General features: G+C 41.4%; 1 protein-coding gene across 9 annotated transcripts in view; it reads right to left on the reverse strand.

The window, feature by feature from the left end:
• Nucleotides 1–5822: 5822 nt before the first annotated feature.
• The window catches only part of mef2aa (myocyte enhancer factor 2aa), a 65743-nt gene continuing 44314 nt past the window's right edge, over nt 5823–27251 (reverse strand). For 4 of the 9 annotated variants that reach the window (XM_019865411.1, XM_019865409.1, XM_019865408.1 and 1 more), the window contains exons 4-10: nt 23640–23771; nt 23436–23570; nt 20975–21191; nt 11580–11764; nt 7801–7930; nt 7569–7692; nt 5823–6883 (exon numbers count right to left, since the gene is read on the reverse strand). In XM_019865411.1, coding sequence (XP_019720970.1) covers nt 6514–6883; nt 7569–7692; nt 7801–7930; nt 11580–11764; nt 20975–21191; nt 23436–23570; nt 23640–23771 — 1293 coding nt within the window. In that variant the 3' untranslated portion in view covers nt 5823–6513. The remainder of the gene's footprint in view (nt 6884–7568; nt 7693–7800; nt 7931–11579; nt 11765–20974; nt 21192–23435; nt 23571–23639; nt 23772–27251) is intronic. The other 5 variants (XM_019865412.1, XM_019865414.1, XM_019865413.1 and 2 more) reach the window with 5 other exon arrangements.

Below are 27251 nucleotides of genomic sequence, written 5' to 3' on the forward strand. Positions count from 1 at the left end.
AAACGATGGTAAAAATCAGGGGTTAGCCGATAAAAAAAAAAAAAAAAAAAGCCTCCCCAAGGTGTACGAGGTGAGATGAAACGATTTCTTAAATGCTGCCATAAAATCCACGTAGGGAGTGAGGTCGACCGTTGCAATCCGACAGGACCTTGCGGAAATACAAACATACACACCCCGAATCAAACACGCTAACACGTTTATTCACTGTTCCGACAACGTTTCTACGAACATTTTAACGTTCTTAACTATATTAAATTCAAGAAAAGATTTTTTTGTTGTTGTGGAGTTAGCCATGTGCTGAGCATCCAGGGCCCTGATACGTCATCTCACAGAGGTGTGTACACCCATCAGATTTTTGTAATTATTTCATGATTTCTTCTCACGGGACTACACTGAAGAAACGACACGTTGCTAGAATGTAAAATCATCAGTGTACTAATTGTACAACAGTGTCAATCTACCGTCCCACAAATGTATCATAAAATGGTGACTTGTAAATGTCACTGGAATAAACTCCCATTTTTAGGGATTTTATTATTATTATTTTTTATTAATTGTATTGAAATAAGAATAAAGAAGCATGTTCAATTTTATGAGGGGAGCTATATTTTGTCAACACTGTCACAGTATTGAGATCAATGTTGAGGTGTAACAGGGTAAGAAAGTGACATTTTCACAGGTGAATTTCAAACAACTTTGTCGTGAAATTAAAAATGTGCCTTTTAATGCGGAAATGACGTCTGTATTCCTAAAACATAAGACTATATTATTAAAGAATACACTTTTTCTTCCTAAAAAAAAAAGTGGCCACTTTTTCATGCAGGGATGTCTGATTTAAGTGATGATTGGTCACGATCATATTTGAGTAAAGGCGAGAAAAATGCTCAAATTCAGCCTGGCTTTTGTTTGCGTCGCTCCTGCTTTATCAGTGAAACCCTCACTTCCTGATTATCCCAAAAATCCCGCCGCACGGATCGAGCAACAAGACGGCGCCATATGAAATATTGGCAATCTCTCTGTCATTTCAGGTCTTCCAAACTGCATCTCTACTACCTCACAGCCTCCTCGCCCCATGTTTGTTTACTCATCATTTGCGTTTGCAAAGTATAAACTATGTCTTTCCCCATCCACACAAAAAGTGAATACGAAAAGACCCGGTGGGTGTTCAACTGTGTCTCTCCCCATTCTATGCCGGCAGTAGAGTGGAGACTGTATGACAACAGATGCGTTTTGAGTCTGGGCCCAAGCTTGTTCAATATTTGCCCAGGTCTTAACGGTGGATCAGGCCCACACGAAAGAACCCCAGCTTGGCTCCCGGTTGAAAGGCGGGATTTGGGAGGATTGGAACAGGGCAAGCCCCTCCGGCAGGTGGCCTGTAGCCCCTTCTCGCGCAACTCAAACAAGGCCCAAAGCCCCTTTGGTTACTCTACACATGCACACTGGACCAGTTCCTGCCTGCTGCACAGCTGGTCGAGGGACGGCGAGCCACAACCACGCACCTTATAGCACGAAATAGAATATCTAAAATGCCAAATACACAAGGGATCTACCCCCCCCCCGCCTTTTTTTTTCTTCTCCGCTTTGTACTCTCATGTTGAAATAATTATAGATGCATAACTGCAGGAACAGCATCATTGTGAAGTTTTGGTGCCAGGTTGAAGCTGAAACTGAATGGTCAATTTGTTTCCAGTTTTGAAAAGAACGACACCTATAAACCATTTTGGATGATGCTTGTCCCCAAAGTTATTTCTATTAACGGATTGAAACTGTGACAACTAATTCTACTTTGCCAACATCAATGACGATTTAAATATGAAATTTTACGACTACTAAAATAAAGAGGTTCGATTGTTTTTTCCCCCCCCCTTTTGTTCTGACTTTACTGCGCGATACATACAGATAAACAAGGATTCACACGCACTTAAAACACCTATGGACAATTTTGAGTCTTCACCGAACCGAACATTTTTTTTCCTTAATGTTGGAGGAGAGGAATAAGTTGAGCACCTGGAAAAAGTCCTCGCAAGCACGATAAGAACATGCTACATCCACGCATCTTACATCACAAAACAAGTGCGATGCAGACGAGCTCACCACTGCACGTGAGCAGTGGACAACACTGGACATTGAAAATGGCCAAATTGTTTAATTACCTGGTCAGTGTCTTCTGCTTCATATTACTCATTAATGGGGAAATGTGGTCGAACGGTATCTGCTGCTGTTCAGGAAAAATACTTTTCGTACTTCCAACATTTCGATGGAAATTAAAAGATGCGGAAGGACGCTTTCGGTTTCGTTTTACCATTTGCGACAGGTTGTTACCTATCTTCTTCGACGTCATAAATTCAGGGGTAAAAATTAAACGAATTATTCATGGTGGCACAGCGCCACTTGCATGCCGGGTGGCAGAATTACAAGAATAACCTTTTACCTTGCCGGTTTCATTGTTTTTTCCGAAGGTAGTCAGTTAAGTCCACCAGGCCAGAGTGATGCAAATTATTTGTGGTGTCACAGCGCCACTAGCAGGCCAAATACTGGAAGTACACCACGGTGACAGGGAGTGCCTGCGGCCAGGGGTCAAACCATCAGGTAGAGCAATTTCATACGAGATCAACAATTGTATGAAAATGTTGGGAATTAAGTGTTTTAAAGCATGATTACATAGAGTACCTTTTCATTTGTCATTTGCTGTAATTTGCATTAGTTCCTGTCAAACACAAATGGGCACTGTTTCACAAAGCAGAATTGGACACAGTGTAACTAAATTTGTTTTTTTGAGCTCAAGTACATTTTGATGCTCCTCAAACCAATAATTCTTTGACCGCATCAAATGATTACAGAATATTTTACAGGCAAGTGTCACTTTTTAAATTGCACGACTGGAGCAAATGATTCTCATTTACCGAGATGCTCCTGTAGCTTTGGGGAAAAGTATTACAATGGGGCTATTGACTATGCACACAATACTAACGTGAATACATTAATGTGGTTGGATTTAAAAAATAAATAAATAAAAAGATCTAGCGGTTGCAGTTATCATGAGTACACACAATGATAAAGCTCAAAGCCAATAGTTGCATTTAATGGGCAAGTCGAAGATGATCCAGACTGAAATATACACTGATATGTTTAATCAAGTTTGTTTACTCTGTGTGTGTGTGTTTGTGTGTGTGTGTGTGTGTGTGTGTGTGTCTTCACAACAAGAGAACAAATGCCATGTCAGCGTTTTGTCATTTTTTTTATATATATATGTACTGTATATACACAGAAAGAGAAAGATATAACCTAAATGACACATTAAAAGCCAATATTTGTACTTCTCTGAAAATACAAATTTTGTACAACAAATATCTAATAGCATAGTATTTCAATTGCTCAATAAAAACTTCACTTGAATATTTTTTTCCTCATTAAAAGGATGAAAATAAAACGCACTTTAACTTAACATTTGTTTTCTCTCTCTTTTTTTTGAGGGGGGAAAAAGAACAACTAACTTCATTGTTGGCAACAAAGTCCAGCTTGTGCCGCCAAAACGGTTTGAGCAGTCAAACCGAGAAAACAGCTTCTTTTACTGAATAACTCAACTAATTGAGACTACAAACACTGAGCAAACACACACACTTGTGTTTTTTTGTTTTTTTTGAATATATATTTATATAGGTATATAAAAGCCAGCAAGCAAAGCAAAGTGTGATTCCTTTCACATTCGTCATCCAGTCGGGAGGAAAAGAGTGCATCACTGTGTATTGGCCTTGCGCTTTTTCTTCTTCATCTGAGGTGGGAATTTTTTTTTTTTTTTTTTTTTTTTACCGAGTGGTGTCGTATTTCTTTGGGATAAGGCATTTCCTACATGTGCATATCGATACTAGAAAATTCCCTGATAAGAGTAAAACAGCATGAAGTACTAAAAGACGTGTGCTGTTATGTCGGGAGTAGCTTTGTTATTGCTTGTTTTGCCTGCTATGTACTGCTTAAAGATGGAAACTACTGACTACACTTTAATGCATTTTATGATACATTATGAGCATTTCTGGGTAAAATGGTTTTCGGGTCTTGTATAATGACAGTTGGCATTGGAATCGCCATTTGGGAGAGCTCAACATGTCCAAAACTTGCCTAAAATGCCTTACACTTTCAAAGCGTGGTCCATACACCTGTCACGAGTGGTATGTGGGCTCCCTCTAGTGGCCCAAGTACAATTCAGTTGTATTTAACTTAGTTCAATACATCTGCATTGCATCTTTAAATATTGTTTGATTTTAAATATTTATTTGGGTACATTTTTTTATTCATCTTCTATGAACAATGCATTTATTATTTAAGTTTAAAAAAAAATTCCGATATGTAAGTGTGGTGTTAATATTTCAAACTCCATCGTGCAGTGGATTCAAATATTAAAAAATATATATTTTGGGATAAACCCCATCTCATCTTTTTGAGTTGGTACTTTGCATGGAAAATAAAAAAATGTAAAAAAAAAAAAGAAAAAGAAGCACTGCTGGGTGCGCCATCCAGGGGCGGCAAAGTTCAACTCATCTATGCTTTTGATTTTAGAACTGCATGACTCACATTTATATGGCGAAGATTCTCTATCCCTGATCTAAAGAATACGATGGAACCTCCAACACCCCCCGCCCCCAAAAAAGTGGAAAATTTAGAAATTTTCACAAAATAATGTCACAAGAATATGCTTCAAAATATAAATAACTTGTCAATTAATTTGCCATCAATGTTGTGACAAATTGCTGATCACCCAGGTGTGTAAAAGGATCCGCAAAATTTGGATGACAATGGTGCCTGAGAATAGTCACACAAAAAAATAGGCAACACTGAAAAAAAGAGAGCAATGAAAAGGAGTCTGACACATTCCATTTTCCCCACTGGTGCCTTTTGCTTTTTCATTGGCCTTTTTTTTTTGTGACTTGTGCTGACCTTTGGAGGTTCCACTATACCATTACGTGGGCGTATATGTAACCGTGTATTAAATCAATTCATGCATCGGTGGCACTTACGAGGCTAACAGTCTACCTGTGAGTCCCCCTTGCGCTTTGACATCATATTATCTGTGGATCATGTGTGGCGTGTGAGCTTAAAAATTGCATAGATCACCGCGGGGGGGGTTGTGTACGGAGGTCTAACGGAACGGCGTGAAGCGAGAAGCGCACGGCCAATGCACAGCGACACCTCCGAAGAGTGCCTCATTTGCTTAGGATGTCGATGCTGAGTGTGCTGAGGGGGGGGGGACAAGTCGAGGCTGTGGCACGGGATCCATTTGTTGTGACATTAGAGCCAGAGGGGGGTGGGGGGGTTATTATGAAATTTCACTTGATTGGATCAATCCAAATATTTAAAAAAATCTTTGGAGACATCTCGTGACAGGCAGAGCAATTAAATTCTCCTTCACTAGATGGCAGAAAAATACCATGAACCTGTGTATCTGACTTGTTCAGATACACAGGTAAAATAAGACGGCCCATTCGGTTGAATGGGCCGTCTTATTTTATGCAAATGTGCCACTTCTCATTCCGGCCCTTTCTACTGTGCCACAAAGCAAGAACAGCTTTACAGAGTGGTTACTTGTTGAACCCAGAGTGTACAAAAGCTTTCCATTTCATCTTGAACCGATGAGCATTTTCACAACGCTTCAGGTTAAAGGTTCGGATGTTTGACTTTCCGAAGAGGCCCGGTGTCTAAATTAGAATTGGTAACATTGAACTATGTTGATGTGAAACAGTAAGCGTTGAATGCCGGGAAGGTGGGTTGTTGATGTAAATTACGGAGAGTCTTTGATGCACATGCATGTAGATGTCTATATGTATTTATTTATTTTTTTTGTTAAACCAAATCCATTCTAAGCCTTTTCTTTTTAAGGGTAATGTTTTACGATGTGCTTGAAGTGACATGAAAAGGTTTTGGAACATAGTTTCATAGTCGTAGTATATTTACATTTTAAACTATTAATATGGTTACTCACTAAAAAAATTTGAGGTTTTCTTTTTTCAGTGATCCGCGCCTCCGCTCTGCGAATGGCGTAGGGGGGATTACTGCTAAAGCAATTCAAAAGTCCGTTTCCCATAATATGTCCCCTAATCAGCAACGTGGTGGACACGACGCTGTTTTTGCAACCGATTCCTTCATTTGATATTTTCCCTCCACTCCACATTCTCAACATCAATAAATTAGAGGCCACTTGACATAAAGACATATGTGTGTGTTTACATCACGATTCTAAAAAACAAAAAAAAAACAAAACAAAAACAAAACAAAAAAAACATGGCCCTCAGCCTGCTCTGATTGTTTGCGAACACAACAGCGCAACAGCAACTACATAATATAATTGTCAGATGGCTACAAACAATCTATTGTAATGTGTTTGTCTCCGAACGCCTCTCTGTTCCCGTCTGACAGTCAGTACCTGCTTTCATTGACAAACTGAACCCGGGCTTGTTGAATTATGATATCATTCGTTAGAAGGACCCTTTGCGCTTGCCTGCTTCACACCTGCCGGCGGTTCTATGTCACCCAGGATTCCATGCGCAGGCGCTTGACCGAGGGGCTTTCCCTGTCACCGGTCGCCGGCGCTCTGCCCAGGCCGAGGGGCGAGTGGAAGTCTGCCCGGTGGTCCTCGCGGTCGCTGCCGTCGTAGGAGCTACAGGAGGAGCTGAGGCTGTCGGCGGGTGAGCGTCCCAGACCCTCCTGTTGCCGGCCGGGGCCCTGCTGCTGCTGCTGTTGAGGGTGCGGCGGCGGCGGCTGATGCTGGGGTGGAAAGCCGGAGGGGGTGACGCGCTCTCGCGGTGGCGAGATGGGTTCCGACTTAATGTTGATGCTCTGGCTCGTGCTGATGGAGAGGTTGGAGCCTTGAGGTAGGTGCCCTCCGCCGCTGCTGGGAGGGGCAACATGTTAACAACGCGAACCGGTCAACTTTCAAAACGTGTTTAGAAGAGTCATACATGTCTGAAAGTGCATTGGCAACTCTGGCTCTCCTTGCCCACGTGCGAGGGCATAACAGCACCTTAATTACTAGTTTGTTTGCAGTTTTTTTAAAATTCACTTCAGAGTGTAAACACAAGCGGGCGCTTATCTCAAAACTCAAATTATGCTCGCAAGCAGTGACGCGAAAAACTCACAAAGTGGGTCACTTGATTATTGAGTTTAGAACTTCCATGACTGTGGACTTTTAATCAGGACATACAACTTGAAGGAACGAGTCGGAGGTGGACAATATTCCAGCAGGCTTTGACTCGGGGGGAAATGGCACTATCTGGTGGACTACTATGAAATGACAAAATTTAATTTGTCACTTGTACTTCTGTTTTTAAACAGTGTTGTCGCAGTTTATTCTAACCCCCCAAAACCCGCAAAGAAATTGGCCCGTTTTTTTTTCTTCAACCCCCCCCCTTCAAAAAAATAGTTGTACTCTGTAATTTGAATGGCCATTGTTCATAGAATTTTGAGATTTTATCTAATTTTGCTCGATAAATATGCCGAAGTAGTCTCAAATGCCGGTGTTGTTTTGTATGCTGCCATCTGACGAGCGTGTCTTCTTTGTTGGGTAGAGTGTTACTCACACCAAAGAATTAAGTGCCGCTTGGCCCAGTTGATGCTGTTGCCATGCTGACATGGAGCCCAGTGAGAGCCCGGGAGAGCTGAAACCCTGCAGGGAGGAAAGCTCTGCACTGCTCAGGGAATACTCTGCAAAAACAACAAACACAAGTAGAAACGCCTTGGTCGTGACGGCAAAAGACAGGCCGTCTAGCAAAGTCAGAGTGAGACTTTCGAGGGGGGGGGGGGCAGGCTTACCAGCAGGGTTGTAGGAGGTGGGCATGCCTGAGTAGACCAGGCCTTGTGGAGGTAAGCTGGGTGTGGTAACAGATACCACTGGAGTGGCCAGCGGCTGGGTCGACTGGGAGCTGCTTATCCTCTGGGTGTTCTGCAAAGAGAAAAACAACAAAAATATTAGTAGAGTGTAGCGCAGTAGCACACCGCCTGCTGGCTGAAGACAGCTGGGATAGGGTCCCACGACCCTCGTGAGGACTAGCAGCTCGGATCATGGAGGGATCTCAATTGATGTAAGAACATCTGCGACCACACGGGGGTGCTGTCGATCTCTGGTTTGCTCTGTTTTAGCTCCGACTTGATCCAACGCAAATAGTCACTCCACTTTTTTTGTTTAAAATGTCATGCGTTGAAGTGCAATAGCCAAGGGACTCTTATGTATTTAATGGTATCGATAGAATAATATACAACCGTGGCTGTATTTTAATGCAGTGTTGCGTAATCCGCACCAAACAGGGCATACTGCAGCCATACGGCAAGAATAAATAGCAGCCATAATGGCCAACGTAATGTAACAAACATGTGTGCAACTGCCATCATGTTATCATCGTCATCATCATCATGCTGACAGCTTCCTCGTATTGTTCCAGCACTCTTGAGGCCAGATGACTTCAACATGTATCTGACACAATGACCTCATTCGTGATGGTGTCACTTTATCTTCCTGATGAAAAAAAAATAAAAATAGAGTGTTGTTCAGGAAATGCTACACAAAAGCGCACACAGAAACAAGCGCACAGAAGTCCAAGCGTGGAGTGGCCGACATGAATGCGGAGGAGCCAAGTGAACAGGCTGAGGCGATTTTCACCAGCCAAAAAGCCGAAACAGGCGATGACAAAATGGCTTCTTTCCTCAATGGCACTAATGCAGAGTACACACGCTTTGATTTTGAGCATTTTCACCCGTTCTTAACAATGACAGAAAAGACAGATGTCCGATTCCGAAGTATTTACTACACCGCAATTTTAAAATAACTATTTTCAATATTTATGACAAACCATGCAGTGCCAGAGCGACCCACAAACATGTTTGGTGTACCAAAGAAACAAACATAACAGGAGGCTTAAAAGGCTGAAAAAACAGTGGCGCAACCACATTTGATTGCCTCTATGCTTGTCTCGTTTGGTATTCTCGTTGATCGCATTTTGGGAGGAAATTATTCCTCAAAGGTCTTCTGTGAGTTAAAAGTCTTGGTACTACGACATACTTTTTGCTTGCGGGAGGACGCCGGTGATTGTGTGTGGAAATATGATCTGGTATGTGGAGTAATATGTCAGACTACTAAGCGAACACAGAGGCTGATTTTCTTTTTCCTGGTCATATGTCTCACAATCAGCCACTTGGCGCATCAATTGACAAAAGTGCGGCAGCGGTCGTTTTGTCTGTTGCGACGCTAAGCGAAGCAAAAAGCGCCAGATGTGATGCGCCTTGACTTCACACGTGTGGCCATAACAACGGTGCGACGTGTGAATGGCTTGCGATGGGTGTAAAAGTTGCAAAGTTGTTTTCGAGGCCCGCAACAAAGAAGACAAGCGACAGCACAGATTGCAACTACAGAGCACACCAAGTGTTCCGGCTAATATTCCTTCACGGCTATGCTTTAGCTACCGTCGTGGAAATTCTCAAATAGGTGCTTCTGCCTTCAAAGAGCAATTTATAGACTTCTGAAAAAACAAATTTTCTCAGCTTTATTCATGTTATTTGTAATCATAATGAGGTTCATTTGTAAAAACAATGATTCTAATGATTTATCAAAAATGAAGGAACATACCTATCATATGCAATGCTTTAATTCCACAAATTTGTTCGTGTTAGTTAGCTAGTTGTCAAATGTTGATATCTGCAGCATTCCTAAAATAAAATAAAATGAATAAAAATTCAAAAACCACAATGTCCCATCAAAGATGAGTCGTTTTTAGAGTGGAGCTGCGAGCTACTGATTTGGTGCTTGTGGGGGCTACAGGTACCACGCTGGTGACCCCTCATTTATAACAATACGGCGTCTTCATAATACCCCTTGCGGTGAAACTTTGAAGATGCTTCATTCAAATCACTTTAAAAATTGGCCCTTTACATTTCATGCTAACATATCATCAAGTGTATATAAGCCGTCAAGTAATAACAAGCAGATTTGAAAATGTGTTTCAGAACTGTTGATGTCAACTGAAATTATGTTACCCAATGCGCCAGCGATACTGGAATCGATTCCATTAAGTGATGTGTGAAAACTTAAGTAGGGAACAGAAAGTTCCACCCACAACTGCGCTACACCCTTCTAGCATTTATGGAAATTAAAACCTCCTCTGAAATAAGACATCTTCCAATCAGTGCCAGGCACTTTCTGAAGATGACTAAATAGACACCTTTGAACTCTATTTGAGGAAATGCTACTTCTACTTTTCACTGTACTGTGCCTACTTCCATTTCTCCTTTGACCGGGCCGAGTCTGCCTTAATGCAGGCACTCAATCAATAGCATGAATAAAACGCGACAAGGGGCGACAAGATATTATCTGGCTCACACCCTGGGCCCCTTGATTAAGTCTTCATCTACACTCTGTCATGCCAAGATGTGATTAATTTAATACCATTACGGTCTAATGACAGGCTGTCTGCAGACCTGCCACAGCCGCCAACCTCTGAAAGGCTTGTGAGCGGTCTGGAAGGCTCAGACACGACCGACTAAGCCTGCTTCTTAAAAAACACAACCTGACTCACCCGAGTACGGAACACAGAAGTGCAACGCTAATATGTGTATGACTAATAGGAAATCTAATGTCACTTTAAACTCCAACCCTAATGGATAATTTTTGAAATGAATGCGTGGATTTGAGTATTAGGTGGGATTCACACGGCTTGGTGAAAGTGACTATTCAGATAGTTTTTTTTTTTTTTTTATGGTGAAAGTGACGATTCAGATATTTTTTTATTTTTTTTGGTTTCTCGTTGAGTGAGCATTATGTAACGTGTTCATCCGAAGCATTTCATTCGTAATGTGAATGTAAACACAGCCAGATATTTGACTTGTGCCATTTGAAACATATATGGCAAAAGATAAAATCAGATACATACTTTCAATGGGGTATTGGGCACTTGGACCTGAAAGTTTAAATCCAAAATAAAACAAGTGTCGCCCCGGGTGTTCAAGGTGCGCTTTATCTTCATTATCAGAATTATACAAAGCCTGGTGTTTCAATGTGAATAACTGATTAAGCGTTATAGCACTCGAGCAGCACGCCGTCTCGGGGTGGGGAGGGGATCTTTCTTTAAAAAAAATAGTTCAGTTAACATCTCATAAAGCTCTGACAATTTCATACAACACACACACACACACACACACACACACACACACACACACACACACACACACACACACACACACACACACACACAAAGAGCGTGACACACGACACACCTGTTAATCAATAAAATCACAGACCTCCAGATGCCGCAGTGCAAAAATGGCGAAAACCATACCATACTGAAAGCATCAAAACCACATAAAAATGCAACAACGAAGGAGAATAAGGTCAAATGTGCGAACCCCGACACTGTTGTTGAGTCTTAAATTTTGACTTCCAACGTTCTGGGAACCCATTGGTCTGTGGCAACAGACCGATAGTGCGGAAGAACTTTATAAACTCACGATAAAAACTGAGAGGAAGGTCTCGGGGCTTTGTAAGAGCAGCTGTAATAGCTCAACACTTGAGTCCATGTGGTGCTATTAAGAGTCCATCTACTCACCAGCGGGGGCATCATCCCTTTGCTTGACGGAGGGATGACAACCCTCAGGTCTGGCTTGCGGGCTCCCATTCCCATGCTCCCTCCGGGGGGCGGCGGCGACTTGGTGGGCATGACTTTACCCAGGCCATTGCCGCTGGGCGCACAGAGGAGGCTCGGGGAGCCCCTGGGGTTGGCGAAGCCGTTCCCTGCAGAGCCCAACACAGCAACAGTGACACGTCGTCAAAAAGCACAAAGCGTAACCGGCAACCATTGCCGTCATCAAAGCGAGCGCGCCGCTCGCTTTTGTTTTTTATCCACACGGCGATGAGTGTTTTCAACCCTCTGGGAAGTTTTAATGGACGTGGATAATTATCCCGAACAGTTACAAAAATAAAATGTCCATTTCAAAATTGATGAGCCTTTTATTTTTTAGTGTGAATGATTACATTAAGTGGCTTCTTTTTGCGTGTGGAGACAAGGGGCAGTTTCCAGGCAAATGTACCGTGACCGCTTAAAAGAAATAGCTGAAACCATTATGCCCGGATAAAAACAATTAAAAGAAAAAGACAATGAACACACGCATGCTGGACTCTCACTTTTAACGCTCACACATTCACTTCGAACACATTTACCAGTGTAATATACTGTCAAGTTACCCTTGCCAAAACACAGTCGTTCCATCTTAAATCGGAAAAGCATTTACATCTATCACGTTCATGTTTTAGAGTCCAAAAATGAGGTTTTTGGTTATTTTTGGCATGGTTTTCCAGGCGTGCGGCATCATCATGAAGAAAAACAGATTGCACTGGCATTCTTGGGGGGCACTTTATTTTCCAAAAACCCAGACTAAGAACATGAAGCTTGTACTGACACTCAAGTCCCCGTAGGGTTGACGGCAACAAACAAATTTCATTTGGATTCAAAATGTCTGCTTCTAAACGACACGGTAACTGACAATGATTCAACCTTTGGCCCCAATGCAACGTGGGAATCGAGTTCAGGTAAGCTATTTTATACTAAAAAGAAAAAAACCTTTCCATCGTTCGAAGCAGATAGTTTTTGCTGCCGTCAACACGATTTGGGAACATTCATTTTGGGTTGCAGTCCGAACTCTAATTTTAATATACTGTATTTTCCACACTAAAAGGCGCACTGGATTATGAGGTGCACCTTCAATAAATGGTCTATTTTGTAATGTTTTTCATAAACTGGGCGCACCGCATTATAATATGCAATCCATAATGCATCCACTAGATGGAGCCATGCTCAAGGAAATGGCAACAGAACGATCAGATGTCAGTAAAACCGATTTAATAAAGCAGCGACGCAGTTCACTTAACCAACAGCAAGTTATAACATTGACTCGTGAACGTTGAACTCTCTTGCCGCTGCTCTATTTCTGTGTTCAACTGCGTAACCGATCGCCTTAAGTTTGAACTCTGCGTTGTCAGCACGTCTCGAGCAAGGAGCCATTTTGGGGTCGAAATATTACCGTAATGACCACACACAAGGCGCATCGGATTTTAAGGCGCGCTGTGAGCTTTTCAGAAAATGGAAGGCTTTTAGGTGCGCCTTTTAGTGCGGAAAATACGGTATGCAAGTCGTGCCTGAGTATAAGTTGCAGGAACAGTCAAAATGTGAAAAAAAGTGTGATTTCTAGACCATAATTTCAGAAAAATAGGGACTCAAAATTCACTGAGCAAAGCTACACTATGACATAAACTAAGGGGGGAAGAAAGAATGAATGGTATCTGGCTCTGAATCAACAGATCAGTAACACTCCACCAAGTCGCTGACTTTTGACTTCTATTGTTTGTGCGGCAAGTCCAAGTGTGTGTGTGTGTGTGTCTATGTGTGTGTGTGTGTGACCGGGAGGCTCTTTTGCGTTAGGAACATAATGGAACAATAGCCTTACGATAAGGACCTGGTGACAATTCCCGCTCAAATAAACAGTTATGAAGCCCACAATGGTATCTCACAGCTGAATCAACAGTATGTACACAAGCAGCTGTCAGCTGGGACTTTGATCACGTAAGAATTGACTGCAGTGTTTAACCGCCATGTCGATGACGGCCCCTATAAATGGCCACGCTTTTGATGAGCGGTGAAAACAAGCATTTCAAGGCAAATCAATGAGCGGCGCTACTTGAGACACTTGGCCATTCAACTACTGGACTGTCAACAATAAAATAGTACGAGTGATGCGAGATATGAATCGTATCTGGGGTGGGCTGTGGTAGACCGTTGATGTTTTACAGTAAATAAACCAACGCTTGTGATGTACAGTATGTGGTACTTTGCTGGTGCTTTGTTTTGTTTTGAATTTTGAAGTCCTGTAGTAGTCCAGGAAGTAATATCAATTCAGCTGCAGAGCAAGGGAACAAGGACCCAATAAATTAATAAAACTAAAACAAACATTTTGAAGATGATGTTGTAGCAATTTAATTTCCAATGGAGGAGCTGTAGTCGTTCTCATTTTCCCCTTCTCAGTTAAAGTTAATGAGCAACAAATCATTATTTAGTTAATTGTAAGTGTTTAATGTCTTTATAAGAGTGTATTTTCACTTATTCTCTGTAGATTATATATCATTTTAACCACGCACTGGCAAAAATAAATAAATAAATAAGGGAAGTATAACTTATTTTTATGGTTGGAACGGATTAATTGCATTTCCACTCATTTCATTGGGACACATTTCCTCATTTTTGAACGTTCCAGGTTATGGGCTCATGGAAGTAATTAGGCTTGGAACTTGAGGTTTGTTGTTTGCTTTCCTCAAACCGTTTCATTTTGGGTTAGGATAGAGGATCCTTTATACGTGCATTGAAAAATGCCTTCTCAAAAAAAGATATATATTTACAGAACATATTTTGCAAATGGCATTTTTGTCATACATCTGTGCTGGCCCCCATTAGCACAAATGAAAAATGATGGCCCCCTCCGGCATTTAACTTGCCTATCCCTGCACTATAATCACAATAAATTGATTCTTTTTGTCATAGTATAAAAAAACGTGTTTATGTTGTTACAAATAGTGATGTCTGAATGAAAATGACTCCTAATTTGTTTAAAAACTATGACAGGTACAATATCCCGAGAATAAAGTTGTTGGACTATGACTGGGGAAAAAAAAACATTTATTCTATCTTGGGGTGTCTTGAGTAGGACAAGTTGGGTGTTACCTTTTCAACTTGAATAACCCGAAGCCACCATTGAACAGAAAATTATTTCTCACGTTGCCATGGACGGGCTGGCGTTGTACTTGAAAGCGGCAAAGACACACCTTCGTCATGCAGACAGATGGCCGTGATTTGCATTTGGCACAGTTGTGCTCCTCTCTTCTGGGCAACGCTCAACAAGCTCTTTATTTTCATTGAAAAGGGCCTAAATTGTTTTGCGTTAAATTGTGACCAACTTTTGTTTGCGTTGTAATATCCAAACATTTCTTTATTCTCGTTTCTATTTAGGGCTTTAAACTCCTTATATGATATGCAAATAAATGCTACGCTGTGCAATCCCTTTAAGTTATTATGTGCACAGTGCAGTTGTTGTGGATGAAAAGTGAGATACTCACCGTCATGTTATTAGCGGCTCTTGAATTAATGGCATTTATTTCAATATGAGCGAGAAATAAGTAGCACGGCACCCTCGGCCTTTTTGTTGTTCAACCACACATATATTGACATATATTATGGTGGTATCTTTTCTGCGTCAGGTTCGGCTAAACAATCACAGCGGGTCCTGAAGTAGTTTGCTGGGTGGCGTAAGAATATGTGGTTATGTGGCACAAGAAGGCACGCGTAATTACTACCATAATGATTAAAATAAAGGAAAACATTTTGTTTCCTTGATTCGAAGCTGACAGTTAAATTTGTGTGTGGTTATTTTCCAAAATAAAGACAAATGAAGTCATTATACTGCTTTTTCAATTTACGAGGAGGAAAAACCCACAACATTCACGAGAATCAAGTTTGAATGTTACGAGCATAAACAGGCTGTGTTAACACGTTACGGTTTCGAGTGACATCATTCTGATGATTTGCTCTCAAGTAGCACAATTGGGATCGGGATTGGAAGTGTCATCGCACCGTGAACGGAAATAAAAACTCACGGAATCGGGTATGTTCAGATGGGAATAAGGTCTCTTCCAATTGTGACTAAATATGTGAATACGTGTCGGACATTTGACAATGCGGGTGCAAGGTAAACGCACAAATCAGATTTTACCTCGTGAATACCATCTTAACGTTATCCAAATACACAGATTGGTGAGCGGCGGCAAAAAAGCAAAAGCACAGACAATTAAATATGATATAAATATGCTACGTTTGAAGTGTGGCCACTATTAAATAAGCAAAATAATTCCTAGCTGTAAGCATTTCCCACCATGCCTGCCTCATTCTTTTTTTTTTTTTTTAAATAAACCGGGGTCAGTCAAGGCCAATTGAACATTTTGTAGTCCTGGTATTATTTATCTCTTCTTATGTCTTTGCCCTGGAAGCCGAGGACTGTTGCGTTTGTTTACCTCTTTTTGTTTCCCGTTCACCCTACTTCTCTTTTTCAAGACCAGGACAACAAAACAGGCTCTTCATCTGCTGATTCCCCGCAACTTGCATTTGAAAACAACAAGGGTGCAATTTAGGGTGTAATTGTGTACATTGTTGAGCTCTCTTACTCAATGGCACACTGGGTATTGATATAAAATTAGACAGGAGCTGCGGCAGATGGCTATTTAGAGAACAAAAGAGAGGGAAATATATTTGTTCCCTGACATTACGCACGACGGCTCGCAAGACGACACCGTATTAGAAGAAAAGCATGTCCCAGTAATTAAATGAGTCACCACTTCTCCAAACAGGGAAGCTGCTTGAATGCGGACACTAGTCCCAGTAAAAACAAGAACTGATGGTGAGACGGAGAGACGACCATTTGGCACCGCAACAACTGCCATCTGGTCACAGCTTTTGCTGCGGTTATACGGTAAATCCCTTCCTAGTTGTGCTACGCTATGCACAAATTCACCTGTATCCTGTAAAATCAACATGCCGTCATTTGCTCAACTACATGCATAGTTTGGTGCTCTTTCCACGATGCCCCAAGATACAACAGAATGGTGGCAAAGCACGAGCTAATCGGAAATTACGTAGTGATTGGTGTAATATTAGAGAGTATTAATTTCGAACGGGACTCTGGTTCGAAGGGGTTCAGCGCCTGCCAGTTAGATTTTTAGGAATTTTAAAAATATGTGCCATTAAAACTACAGCCATGTTTGGAATAATTAATATCGAGAAAGGCTCAGTTCTTTTGCCTCGTGAATAGAGCGGGTATACTGTATTCCAAATTGTGAAACGGGACAGCGACTGTATGTCAGGAATGGTCATCTGACAGTAAAGCCAGAGGGAGATGGCACTTGGTACAAACAACAGCTGCAAGTCGCTGAATCCCGCTTTTGACCACAGCGCAAAACATGCGCAAGCAGCCAAGGTGCCGTTTACCGACACAGTGTTGACATTGTAATCCTACAGCAGGGCTTCATCGTTGCATCATAATTTTGAAAATAAACCGGTCTCTCATCGTCGCTCGCCTGCCTCGCACAAACCCTCTCGCAAAGCTGCTCTGAATAAACCATCTGATTGGCCTATTAGTGGCACGGTTAGATAAAAACGGTTACTATGTTATTGAGGAAAACCATAAAAAAAAGCCATACAGGTAAAAAAAATAAGACTAATGTGAAAGCCCCTTACTGTGTCTAAAACTGGGCAGGTTAAACAGGATGACTGTCAACTTCACCCCAACCCCCCACTCCCGAAAAGTTGCGCAAGATAAAATAAGGCTACCGTAAAAACCCACAAATTTTGCGGGTTAAAAATAAACTTGCTGTATGATTTAAAAAAAAAAAAAAAACGATGGGGAGATTCAAATGTATTTTTAAAAAACTTTAAAAATCCCCCAAATTGCACAAACTGAAATAAAACTACCATAAAAACCCCCAAAGTTGGCCATGTTAAAATAAGAGTCGCGTAAAAAGTTGCATCGGTTAAAATAAGGCAAGTGTAAAATCTGGAAAGTTGGGCAGGTTAAAAATTAAGACGAGTGGAAAAAATTATGTATTATGACTTGGGAAAAAAGAAGTTTGAACAGGCTAAAAATCAGGCTGCAGAATGAAGCCTCAAAGGCGTGCAATAGTTGCTGTCACGTTACCCTCCCGACTCATCTCATTATCTTGGTGGGGAGAGCCGCATCGGCTCTGCGCACATGCACCGAACCACATGCACTGTATTATTATTTTAACAGTGACTAACGTGTCATTACGTTTGTCCACTTATCTAATCTTATTTCTACAAACAAGCCGATGGCCGCTTTTGGCGACAGGCAAGCTGAGTGGCAGGGAAAGAGTTAAAAAGCCCACCTGCCACTGCCCCTCACGCAGCACATTGCAGCCATGACAGGCTGTCCGGTCATTGTGTACTGAGGACTTAAGAGGGATATCATGGCCTGAATACCTCCAGGGTTATGCTGGTCTGGGCATCTTATGGGCCTTGGCCAGCCTTATAAGGCCTGTGAGGGTACATGCACCTGTCAACACAGCGAAGGAAACACCATGGGGGGTGGGGGAGGATTCAGCCTGGAGGTGGGAGTGTTTTTAAAGGAAATACAAGATTTATTAACCGTGTCCAAACTGTCACGCGTGTGTACAACAAGCACATCACGTAGGCCCTGATTATGCGGTGACTATATAGCCAAGCAAAAAGACTCCCCCGCCCCTCCTCCCCGAAATCAAGAGTTGAATTGTCTTGAACCAATCACAGATGGATAACGCAAGCATCCAGCTCAAGTGCTAAGCAGGAGGTCCAGTGGGCAGAGCTACAGAGAGCGCATAAATCTCTTCGGGAAGGACTTACCCGCTGGGCTAGAGCCCACGCCGCTTGGCACTGAGAGCTCTGCGCTATCAAGCAGGCCACCTAATGAGATGTGCAGAGTGATATGATGAACCATCTGCACGGCTTGTGCGCACACACATACAAAAAAAAAAAAAAAACATTTGAAGAGTGCATGTGTCAAGGGTTCTCGGCAAGACAGGAACATCATGTCATGTAGATTTATCATTACAGTCTGTAAAAGGCAAGGACTCTCATATGAGTGTCTGACGCGGAAGGGACAGTTTTGGAAAACATCAAGCGGTGTTGAGGAAGGTTTGAAAGGAGACATATTAGGATTTTGAATAGTTCCCAGGCGTCTAACAAATCAAAACACCAACAGCATATAGAAGCATTTATATTATCAATACTATCCTGTAATATTCACTGTGTTCATTTGCCATATTTTTCAGATTACACGGAGCAGTTATTCTCAGTCTTCATTACATTCAGCTGTGACTTGTATACATTAAAATTCAAACTCAGCCTAGCACCCAAAAACCCCCGTTCCCTCATCGTTTGGACTTACTATGTATTACCGCCAGCTTCTTTCCATCGGCGACTACCAAAAGACATTAGAAAAAGAAATGGAAGAGGAACGAGATGAAGTAGAACAGCGGTGCGAAATTCATTTTTGTCGCAGGCCACGTTGGAGTGAGTTTCCCTCGGGGGGGCCGATAGGACTTAGCGATACACCATATGAACATTTTCGACTGATAACCAATAATTAATTTCCTGCTTTCCATGGCCGATACCAATAATTGCTAACCGATATAAACACACACGCACATGCACATGCACACGCACACGCTGGAGACAAGCCTTGTTTTCGGAATGTTTCCACACAGGAGGACCCAGAGCTTGAGTTGAACCACGAACTTTTGGACTGTGAGGTAGACGTGCTAACCGCCGCCACTCTCGGTTTTCCAGCAAAAAGGTAATTTCTTATCATGACCAAAAAGCACATGCTGAGAAGTAAATACAGGAGCCTTTTGTCGCCTTTGTGTGTTGTGTTGTTTCGCGTGCCTTCGATTTGAATCTGGGAGGCTAACCGCTAGGTTTAGCATGTGACATCACAATGAGGATGAATTTAGGATCTCCCACAGGCACATTTTCAAAAACGGGCAGACCACAAAAGATTCACTTGACTGTTTCATTTCACACTTGATGGGTGGGCAGGCACTCTATCACTAATTAAGAAGTACAGTACATTTAAGTTTACAGATGGCGAGCATCCTGACAGAAGGTTGCATTTGCAGCGAGCCATCAATTAGCCACTTGAAAATAAAACATTTATCGGGGCCGCTCTTTAAAGTTTTATGAATGTGTGAGAGTATTTTTTTCCAAGACTTAACTGAAATCAAAGAGTGGCATGTTGAATCCAGCGCGAGGCTTTTACTGACTACAGCATTAAAACAACAAAGACTTGAGAGTCACCACGGTAGAAAAACAAGCATTATGCGAACTGGAATGACAAGGCGTCAGACATTTGTGTTATGAAGTGGCATCGGAACGAGGCATTTCACACCTTGCTGCATGTACTCGTATCATATGCGGTGAAGCCAAAGCCATCTGTACCCACAAAATCACAACAGTCATCCCAGTACCAGAAGACATCTCATTTAACACAACGCTCCAACAGTAAAGGTTGCAAAGATGGCAGGTTTGCTTACAAATCAGATTTGTGTCCCCCCACCTCTCCCCTCATAATCTACCAAATTAATTTTAGGTTGAAATTGGCACTTTCTTTAGACTAGGCTTTAAATTTTAGCTTTTATATGCCACATAAGCTCACTTTCTTTGGGAGAAGAAATTCAGGTTTGAATTCAACTTTCCCAATTATCTCTGCGCCGAGGCCGAAATCAGCACTTTCTTGCACTCTCAGCCAAAAATTCCAGCGTTACATTCTTTGGGCCTAGAAAACCAGGTTTTATTTTTTTCTGCACATTCGTCGCAATTATAGCTGAGTCAATGTTAAAATCAGCACAAAGCCAAATTCCACATCTGCTCGCAGTAGTTGGGTCTCGAAAAACTGATCATTTTTCCGTTTTTGTATTTTTCTCCAATCTTGAGAATTATTTCCAGGTCAATACTGAAATCAGCACGTTCTCTTTAAACGGCACACCCTATTTCACTTTTACAGTTTCCACTTATCACATTCTTAAGGACTAGAAAATTAGATTGTTCTTTGGTTGTATGTGATGCATTTTTAAATTACTAGGAGTACACATGGTCGCCATGGAGACCTGATTGTGATGGGTTGAAGAATTCTCTCCTGTAAGAATGTATTTTTAAATTACTAGGAGTACACATGGTTGCTATGGAGACCTTCTGATTGTGATGGGTTGAAGAATTCTCTCCTGTAAGTGGTCCTGGATGCAAATCGTCTCGAGAATCCGTTTTAGATACATAAAAGTCATTCAACAAAAGTGTCAGCATCGAACGAGACACTTTGATCATCCGCGTGTTTGACGACGGGCCGGCGCCCACCAACTCACCTGCGCTGGTGGGCCTCTGGGGCCCTCCGCTGGAGCCCACATTCCTATGCAAGGAGGCCTGCGGAGGGGACAGCATTCCGTTGTCGCCGAGGGAGGCCGCGGCCGCCGCTAAACTCTGGCTGCCCAGAGTCACGCCTCCCGGCTGGTACATGGCGTTAGGGTTGGACACGGGCACGGCCACATGCATGGAGAAGTTCTGCTGAGGCAACGCTGTGGGCTGCGAGAGGGACAGCAACACACGCAACCAGACAATTACACACTAACGCAATCCAAGGGCTGATGATTATGACCAGTGGCCGTCGTGGTATTGGCAAATGGGAGCTACCCCTTGAGGGTTTGTTTTAATAAAAGGACACTGATTCATCAAACAGCCTGGCGTACATGTGACAGGAACAACAGAGCAACAGAAGCAATCATTTGCAATTCATGTATAGTCAAGGTATGTTCAAAAATGTATTTGGCAGTCATTGGATGCTAGGATATATCAAAACATTTTGTCAGACATTCACTTAAGCCCTGAATGATTCATCCGCTGACCACTGAGTAGTGAATTTGTGTCTCATAAATGTTTCCTTCTCCCCCGCCCCCCCCCCTTTTTTTTAACACTTGTACCAGTGATCTTTTTCAACAATTTTAAGGATTGTTTTTTTTCACTATTATTAGAGATCCTGTTAGCTTGGAGCACAACATACCAAAGACTAACCATAAAAATCCTAAGAAAAAATAGTGCTGGTTAAAATAAGACCAGCAACACGACTGTTATAAAAGGCGACATCTGTTATTAAAACCACAACAAAAAAACGAAACCAAAAAAAAAAAAAAAAAACAAAAAAAAAGTTGTACAGGGAAAAACCAGACTGCTGTAAAAGTCCAAAGTTGCGCTTGTCAAAATTAAATAAATATTTGCGTAGGTGAAACTAAGATTTCTGTAAAAAAAAAAAAAAATTGTGCAGATTAAAATAAGACTACAATAAAGAGTTGCTGGTGTTGTACAAACAAAAAAAAAAAATGAGAAAAGACCACCGTTAAAAATCCAAAACGTTGTACACATTTAACGATCAAAAAAAGACACTAAAAATTCACTAACTCAGAATTTGTTCAGTGAATGAATCAGCTTAGGCTGTAAACACACTACAAAGAGTAAATGCAGTTGATTAAATTTCAGTGCTAATCTAAACAGACAATTCACGGGAGAAACAAAACAAAAAACAACATGCATTCAGGTGATCACTTTGGCATTGCAGCGGTCAGTGCAACGGGTGCAGGTTTTGCCTTTTGAAGCATCTGTGCGTGCATTTGTCAACATAGCAGAGAAGAATTGTGACAGCTCCGAAAATGGTGACGCATTGAGTGACCACGTGCTGACTGCAGAGCGGCAATGACAAAGGCAAGTGTCAGTGATTAAGAAAACAAACCAAAACAAGAAATCGTTCCAGCCTGAATCCAGTGGGTCAGTCGGCGCGTTATTGTGATTTTTGTTAATGGCAAATTGGTGCTCTTCATGTCAGGAAGAGAATACTGTATACTCTCAGGAAATGTGATAAGATCACACAGATTCAGTCATTATCGGTCAAATATAATGTTACTAAAATGTTTTAGGGGCTCCATGTTTAAACCTCTTGCTATGTTTATTTGTTCGCCACACAGGTAAAATGGTCATGGGTCAATGTGACCTACTGGATGTTTAAACATCAGAAAAGTAAGTCGATATACAGTATAGACAAGGAAAATCAATAGGAATTTTTTTTAGCATACTGATAAAAAATCCAGACAACCAAAAAATGAGTTTTACATAATCTTGTATCCTTACTATAAAATAAAATATCTAGATATCCATGTATGTGGTGTGTTTGGAAAATAAAACATGAAAATTCTAAATATTTTATATTTCACTGTATTTTATGTTACTTTGTGTTCAATTGTCATCAATTAATTTTTTTGGTTTAGCAATTTTCAGAAATTACCCACTGTGTACACAGGCCACTTTATACTCCCAAGAAACACTGTATGAGTGGGTGGAAAAAAAAAATCAATAAAAAACATTAAAACATGGTTTCAAATTGTGTTTTCGATATTAAAATACCTTTTCTTAAGGTTGCGAACTTAAAAAAAAGTCACATCAACCTACAACATAACAGGAGGAAGATTCACTGCCCCCTTTACGAGATGCACACAGGCCTCGTGTAGCTAATTGCTCAATTTGGAAAGACCGTAAAAACATGACAAATATGATGTGATCTTATCAAGGTGCTTTGCAAATAAGTTGCAGAATAAATCAATACAAAAAATCCAGAAATGGAGGCGTTATTCTTTTTAGAGAGAGATTTTGGGCAGGTTAACGAAAAGACAAAAAAAAGTTAAGTGAACAAAACAATCCAAAATAAATTAAGAGAGAAAATCCTTTGTGGCACACAAAGCCAAGCAAAAAAAAAAAATATTATTTTTTTTTAACAGTACTTACAATTTTATGATTTCTCATCATATTATCAAACTCCTCATTAATTTTTTTATATTTTTCTTCAGTGTGAGGAGTGAGGACATACGAGGCATCGGGGTCCGGGCTATCGCAACCTCTGTGTTCTTTCTTGTTTAGCGCCTGCAGTGAACATCGACATAGAAACAGCCATCAACACAAAACAGCAGGGGACAGGAGAAAAGTACTTACACCGCAACGCTTGTACATTAAATCGCTCTCTTCGCTTAGTTTGCCGAAATGGTCATCGGTGAGGGGGCTGTGCCCGAAACAGTCTTCGGGATCGGGGCTAGCACAGTCATTATGGCCTTTGTTTCTTAATTTCTGAAAGGAAGATGCACAATTGGGAAATAAACACAAACACAAGACAAGTCATGTCTCTCGCTTTGCAGAACAACAGAGTGAATCAGTATTTTACATGGAGAGGTTCAAAACCATGCTATAAGCTAATTGCAGGTCATGACTTCGTGGAGGGTTATGTCATCCTACTTCAAACAATTTAAGGGACAGTTCTTACTTTTAGAACATGACCAATAAGGATTTTTTTTTTTTTTTAGGCCGATGCCTATTCGGATATCTGGCAGAATAAAAATCCAAATACCTGATTAATCAGAATTTTTTTTTAATGAGTAACATTTATGCTTATATGATATCTACAATATTGAACCCACAACGAACCCAGAATATCCAAATTGATTGTCACTGCACAAAATAAGAAAAGACAGAAATGAAATTCACTGAACAGTAACGAACCATCTAAGAAAGAAATCTTTGATGAAAAGGAAAAAGATAAGGAAGGGGTAGGGAGGAAAAAAAAAAAAGAGCCACAAACTATGCTCCTATAAGGGAGGGGCGCAGTATGGGTTTGGAAAAAGAACCCTCAGCAAACATAGTGAAAGAAAAAAACAAAAAACAAACAGATATTGAAGACTTGCACATGGGATGGAGTGTGTATCGTGTGGGGGCAGACATATTAGTCCAGACACATTGACGTGTGACAATGTTTGATTGGTGCATGTTTTTTGTTTTTAAGAATGGACAAAAATTCACTTTGACACAAAATGTCAGAAGGGCAGGTTAATCTTTAGCTTGTTATGTTATGACAATTCATGATTTAGGATTGATTGAAGTTTTTAATTTGGACAGTCAGTACAAAAAAAAAAACCTCAATAATATAAACGTCCCGACTAAAACATCACATACTATACATACGCCATTTTTTTTCCTCCTGCCCTCCCCACTTTGAAACCAGAGTTTCCTCCTTTTCTCTGACTATGGGGTTAGCATTTTTATTATATTTTACTTGTCAGAAGTGCAACCCCCTCTGTGCTTATGGCGATCCCACAACACAATGCGTTTCCTACTCGGTGGGATCTTAATCCCTGCGAGTAAAATACAGCGCGTCTGTAAAGCTGTCACAGTGCTTCAATTTTTACACGTTTCATGTTACGGCTTTATTCCGAAATGGATTATTTCCAGTCTTTCCCTCAAAATCCTGCACACAAAGCCCCATGATGACAACATAAAAGTTGTTGATATTTTTGCAAATGTATTAATCTGATGAGCGTACTCTCGGTTTACTTAACCGCGTTATTTCTTCATTTCTTATCATTGAATTGACTTGCCCAAACAAAAAACCAAACTAATAAAACCAAGAAAAATGTATACATTATCAGAGAGGATTTGTGCGTCTCATTCTAAGTGAAAAATAACATTTATTCCAAAATGTAGAAAAACTGAAGTACTGTGAATACTTTCGGAATGCACTGTGCAACGAATAATCAAACGCCGCTAAATATTAGCGGTGGTGAAATTGTGCTTCCAGGAGGAGTGAAGCACTCTCACGACAAAGTCGACATAAAAAAGCCACGTGCTGCACTGCTCCTCATTACCGCTGTGAATAGCGCCGCTAACAAGGCAGGCTGACAGCATGTGACAGCTTGTGATACGGCGGCGGACGCACATCAAAACATGATTTATGGCCACCTCTCAAGCCTCCTCTATCGGGCGGCTGCAGACCCGTAGCAGCGAGCCGCTCGTGCTAGGCAAGCTTCTATGGGGGGGGTAAGGCCTCGTGCGCATACAGGAAGGTCGCTGACCCCTGCACGTATCGAGGTCATTGTGAGACCACCCTTACACACACTAATGAGACCTCAGTCTCGGCTTCTTGTCTTTATCACCCGACAAAATGATGAAACTAGTGTGTGTATGTGTGTGTGTGTGTGTGTGTGTGTGTGTGTGTGTGTGTGTGTGTGTGTGTGTGTGTGAGAACAGGAGTGAGTGTTGTTTTGGGTGAGAATGTGCAAGTTTGGTGCGAGATCAACGGGGAGGAGCGTCGGAGCACTTGACGGAAACGTGACAGAGGGCCTCATCTGTGCAGACCACGCAGCTAACCTCCACAGCGCTCGCCAAAACCTCACTTTTTACAAGCATTTCTGAAAACGCAGAGACGCCATTTGATGAGATTCCTGCAAAATATTGAAAGCGGATTTCTTTCTCCCCTTTCTTAGGTGACATCCAAAACTTGATGGCAAAACAAAACATTTTTTACTGATGTAACTCTAAGAAAGGTGCTGTGAGCAATGCTGACTCTTGTTTAATGTCAGGGACTTTTTGTACATACCGTTCACCATTCACACCATGAACTGTCTCATCTTTTTGCAAGAGGCACACATTTTCCACTACTCACCACAACACATACATTTAGACCATCCATATACATATTTATTCATGTGTGAGATACCTAAACTTGTGTGACTTCACCATCTTTTCGAAAGGGGCACGCACACATTTTCCACTACTCACCACAACACATACTTTTAGACCATCCATATACATATTTCATTCATGTGTGAGATACCTAAACTTGTGTGACTTCATACATGACATGTTGGCATTTCTCTACCACATAATCAATGTGACAAAATGAGATTCACGGTCTTTATCGTCTATTCAAAAGCTGTGCTGATATCAAATCCAAAGCGATACAACGTCGCCATCTTCAGGGATGCGGTAATCATTACAGTGGTTTAGAAGCCTGAATTTCACAGGCAAGCGGAACTCTGGACAGGAATGTAGCCCTATAACTCTAACTATCACCTAACATTATTTAGGGGGGCTAAAAGTGACTGCTACAAACCTAAACCCATAATCCCATTCCTGATTCCCGAACATTAACATTTCTGAACATAAATTGGCTGCTATAACCCTATCCTCCTAGGCCCCAAACCCAATCCCAAACTCGAACCCAAACTTTATCTTAACCTGAGCATAACCCCAACACCCAACATTCTGACCCTAAGCGCAACTTCTCAAAGTTCTGGCCTAAGGTTGACCGCGAGGAATGTAGCCCTATAACTGTAACTATCACCTCCTAACATTATTTAGGGGGGCTAAAAGTGACTGCTACAAACCTAAACCCATAATCCCATTCCTGATTCCCGAACATTAACATTTCTGAACATAAATTGGCTCCTATAACCCTATCCTCCTAGGCCCCAAACCCAATCCCAAACTCGAACCCAAACTTTATCTTAACCTGAGCATAACCCCAACACCCAACATTCTGACCCTAAGCGCAACTTCTCAAAGTTCTGGCCTAAGGTTGACCGCTACAACCCTAACCCGCATAAAACCCTCCACTCAGACTACAGCCACAATTCTAGAGTCCTAAAAAAAAAAAAAAAAAAAAAAAAAGGATAAAACCCTTAAAATTTTTATTCACAGTTTAAAAACAAAAATAGCAAGGAACTCTGGCATAGTGCTTGCCACTGACTGCAATCATTTACAGAACCAGCAAAACGG

This window comes from Hippocampus comes, unplaced genomic scaffold (assembly GCF_001891065.2).
Source record: "Hippocampus comes isolate QL1 unplaced genomic scaffold, H_comes_QL1_v1.1 scaffold42, whole genome shotgun sequence".
Taxonomy (NCBI): Eukaryota; Metazoa; Chordata; class Actinopteri; order Syngnathiformes; family Syngnathidae; genus Hippocampus; species Hippocampus comes.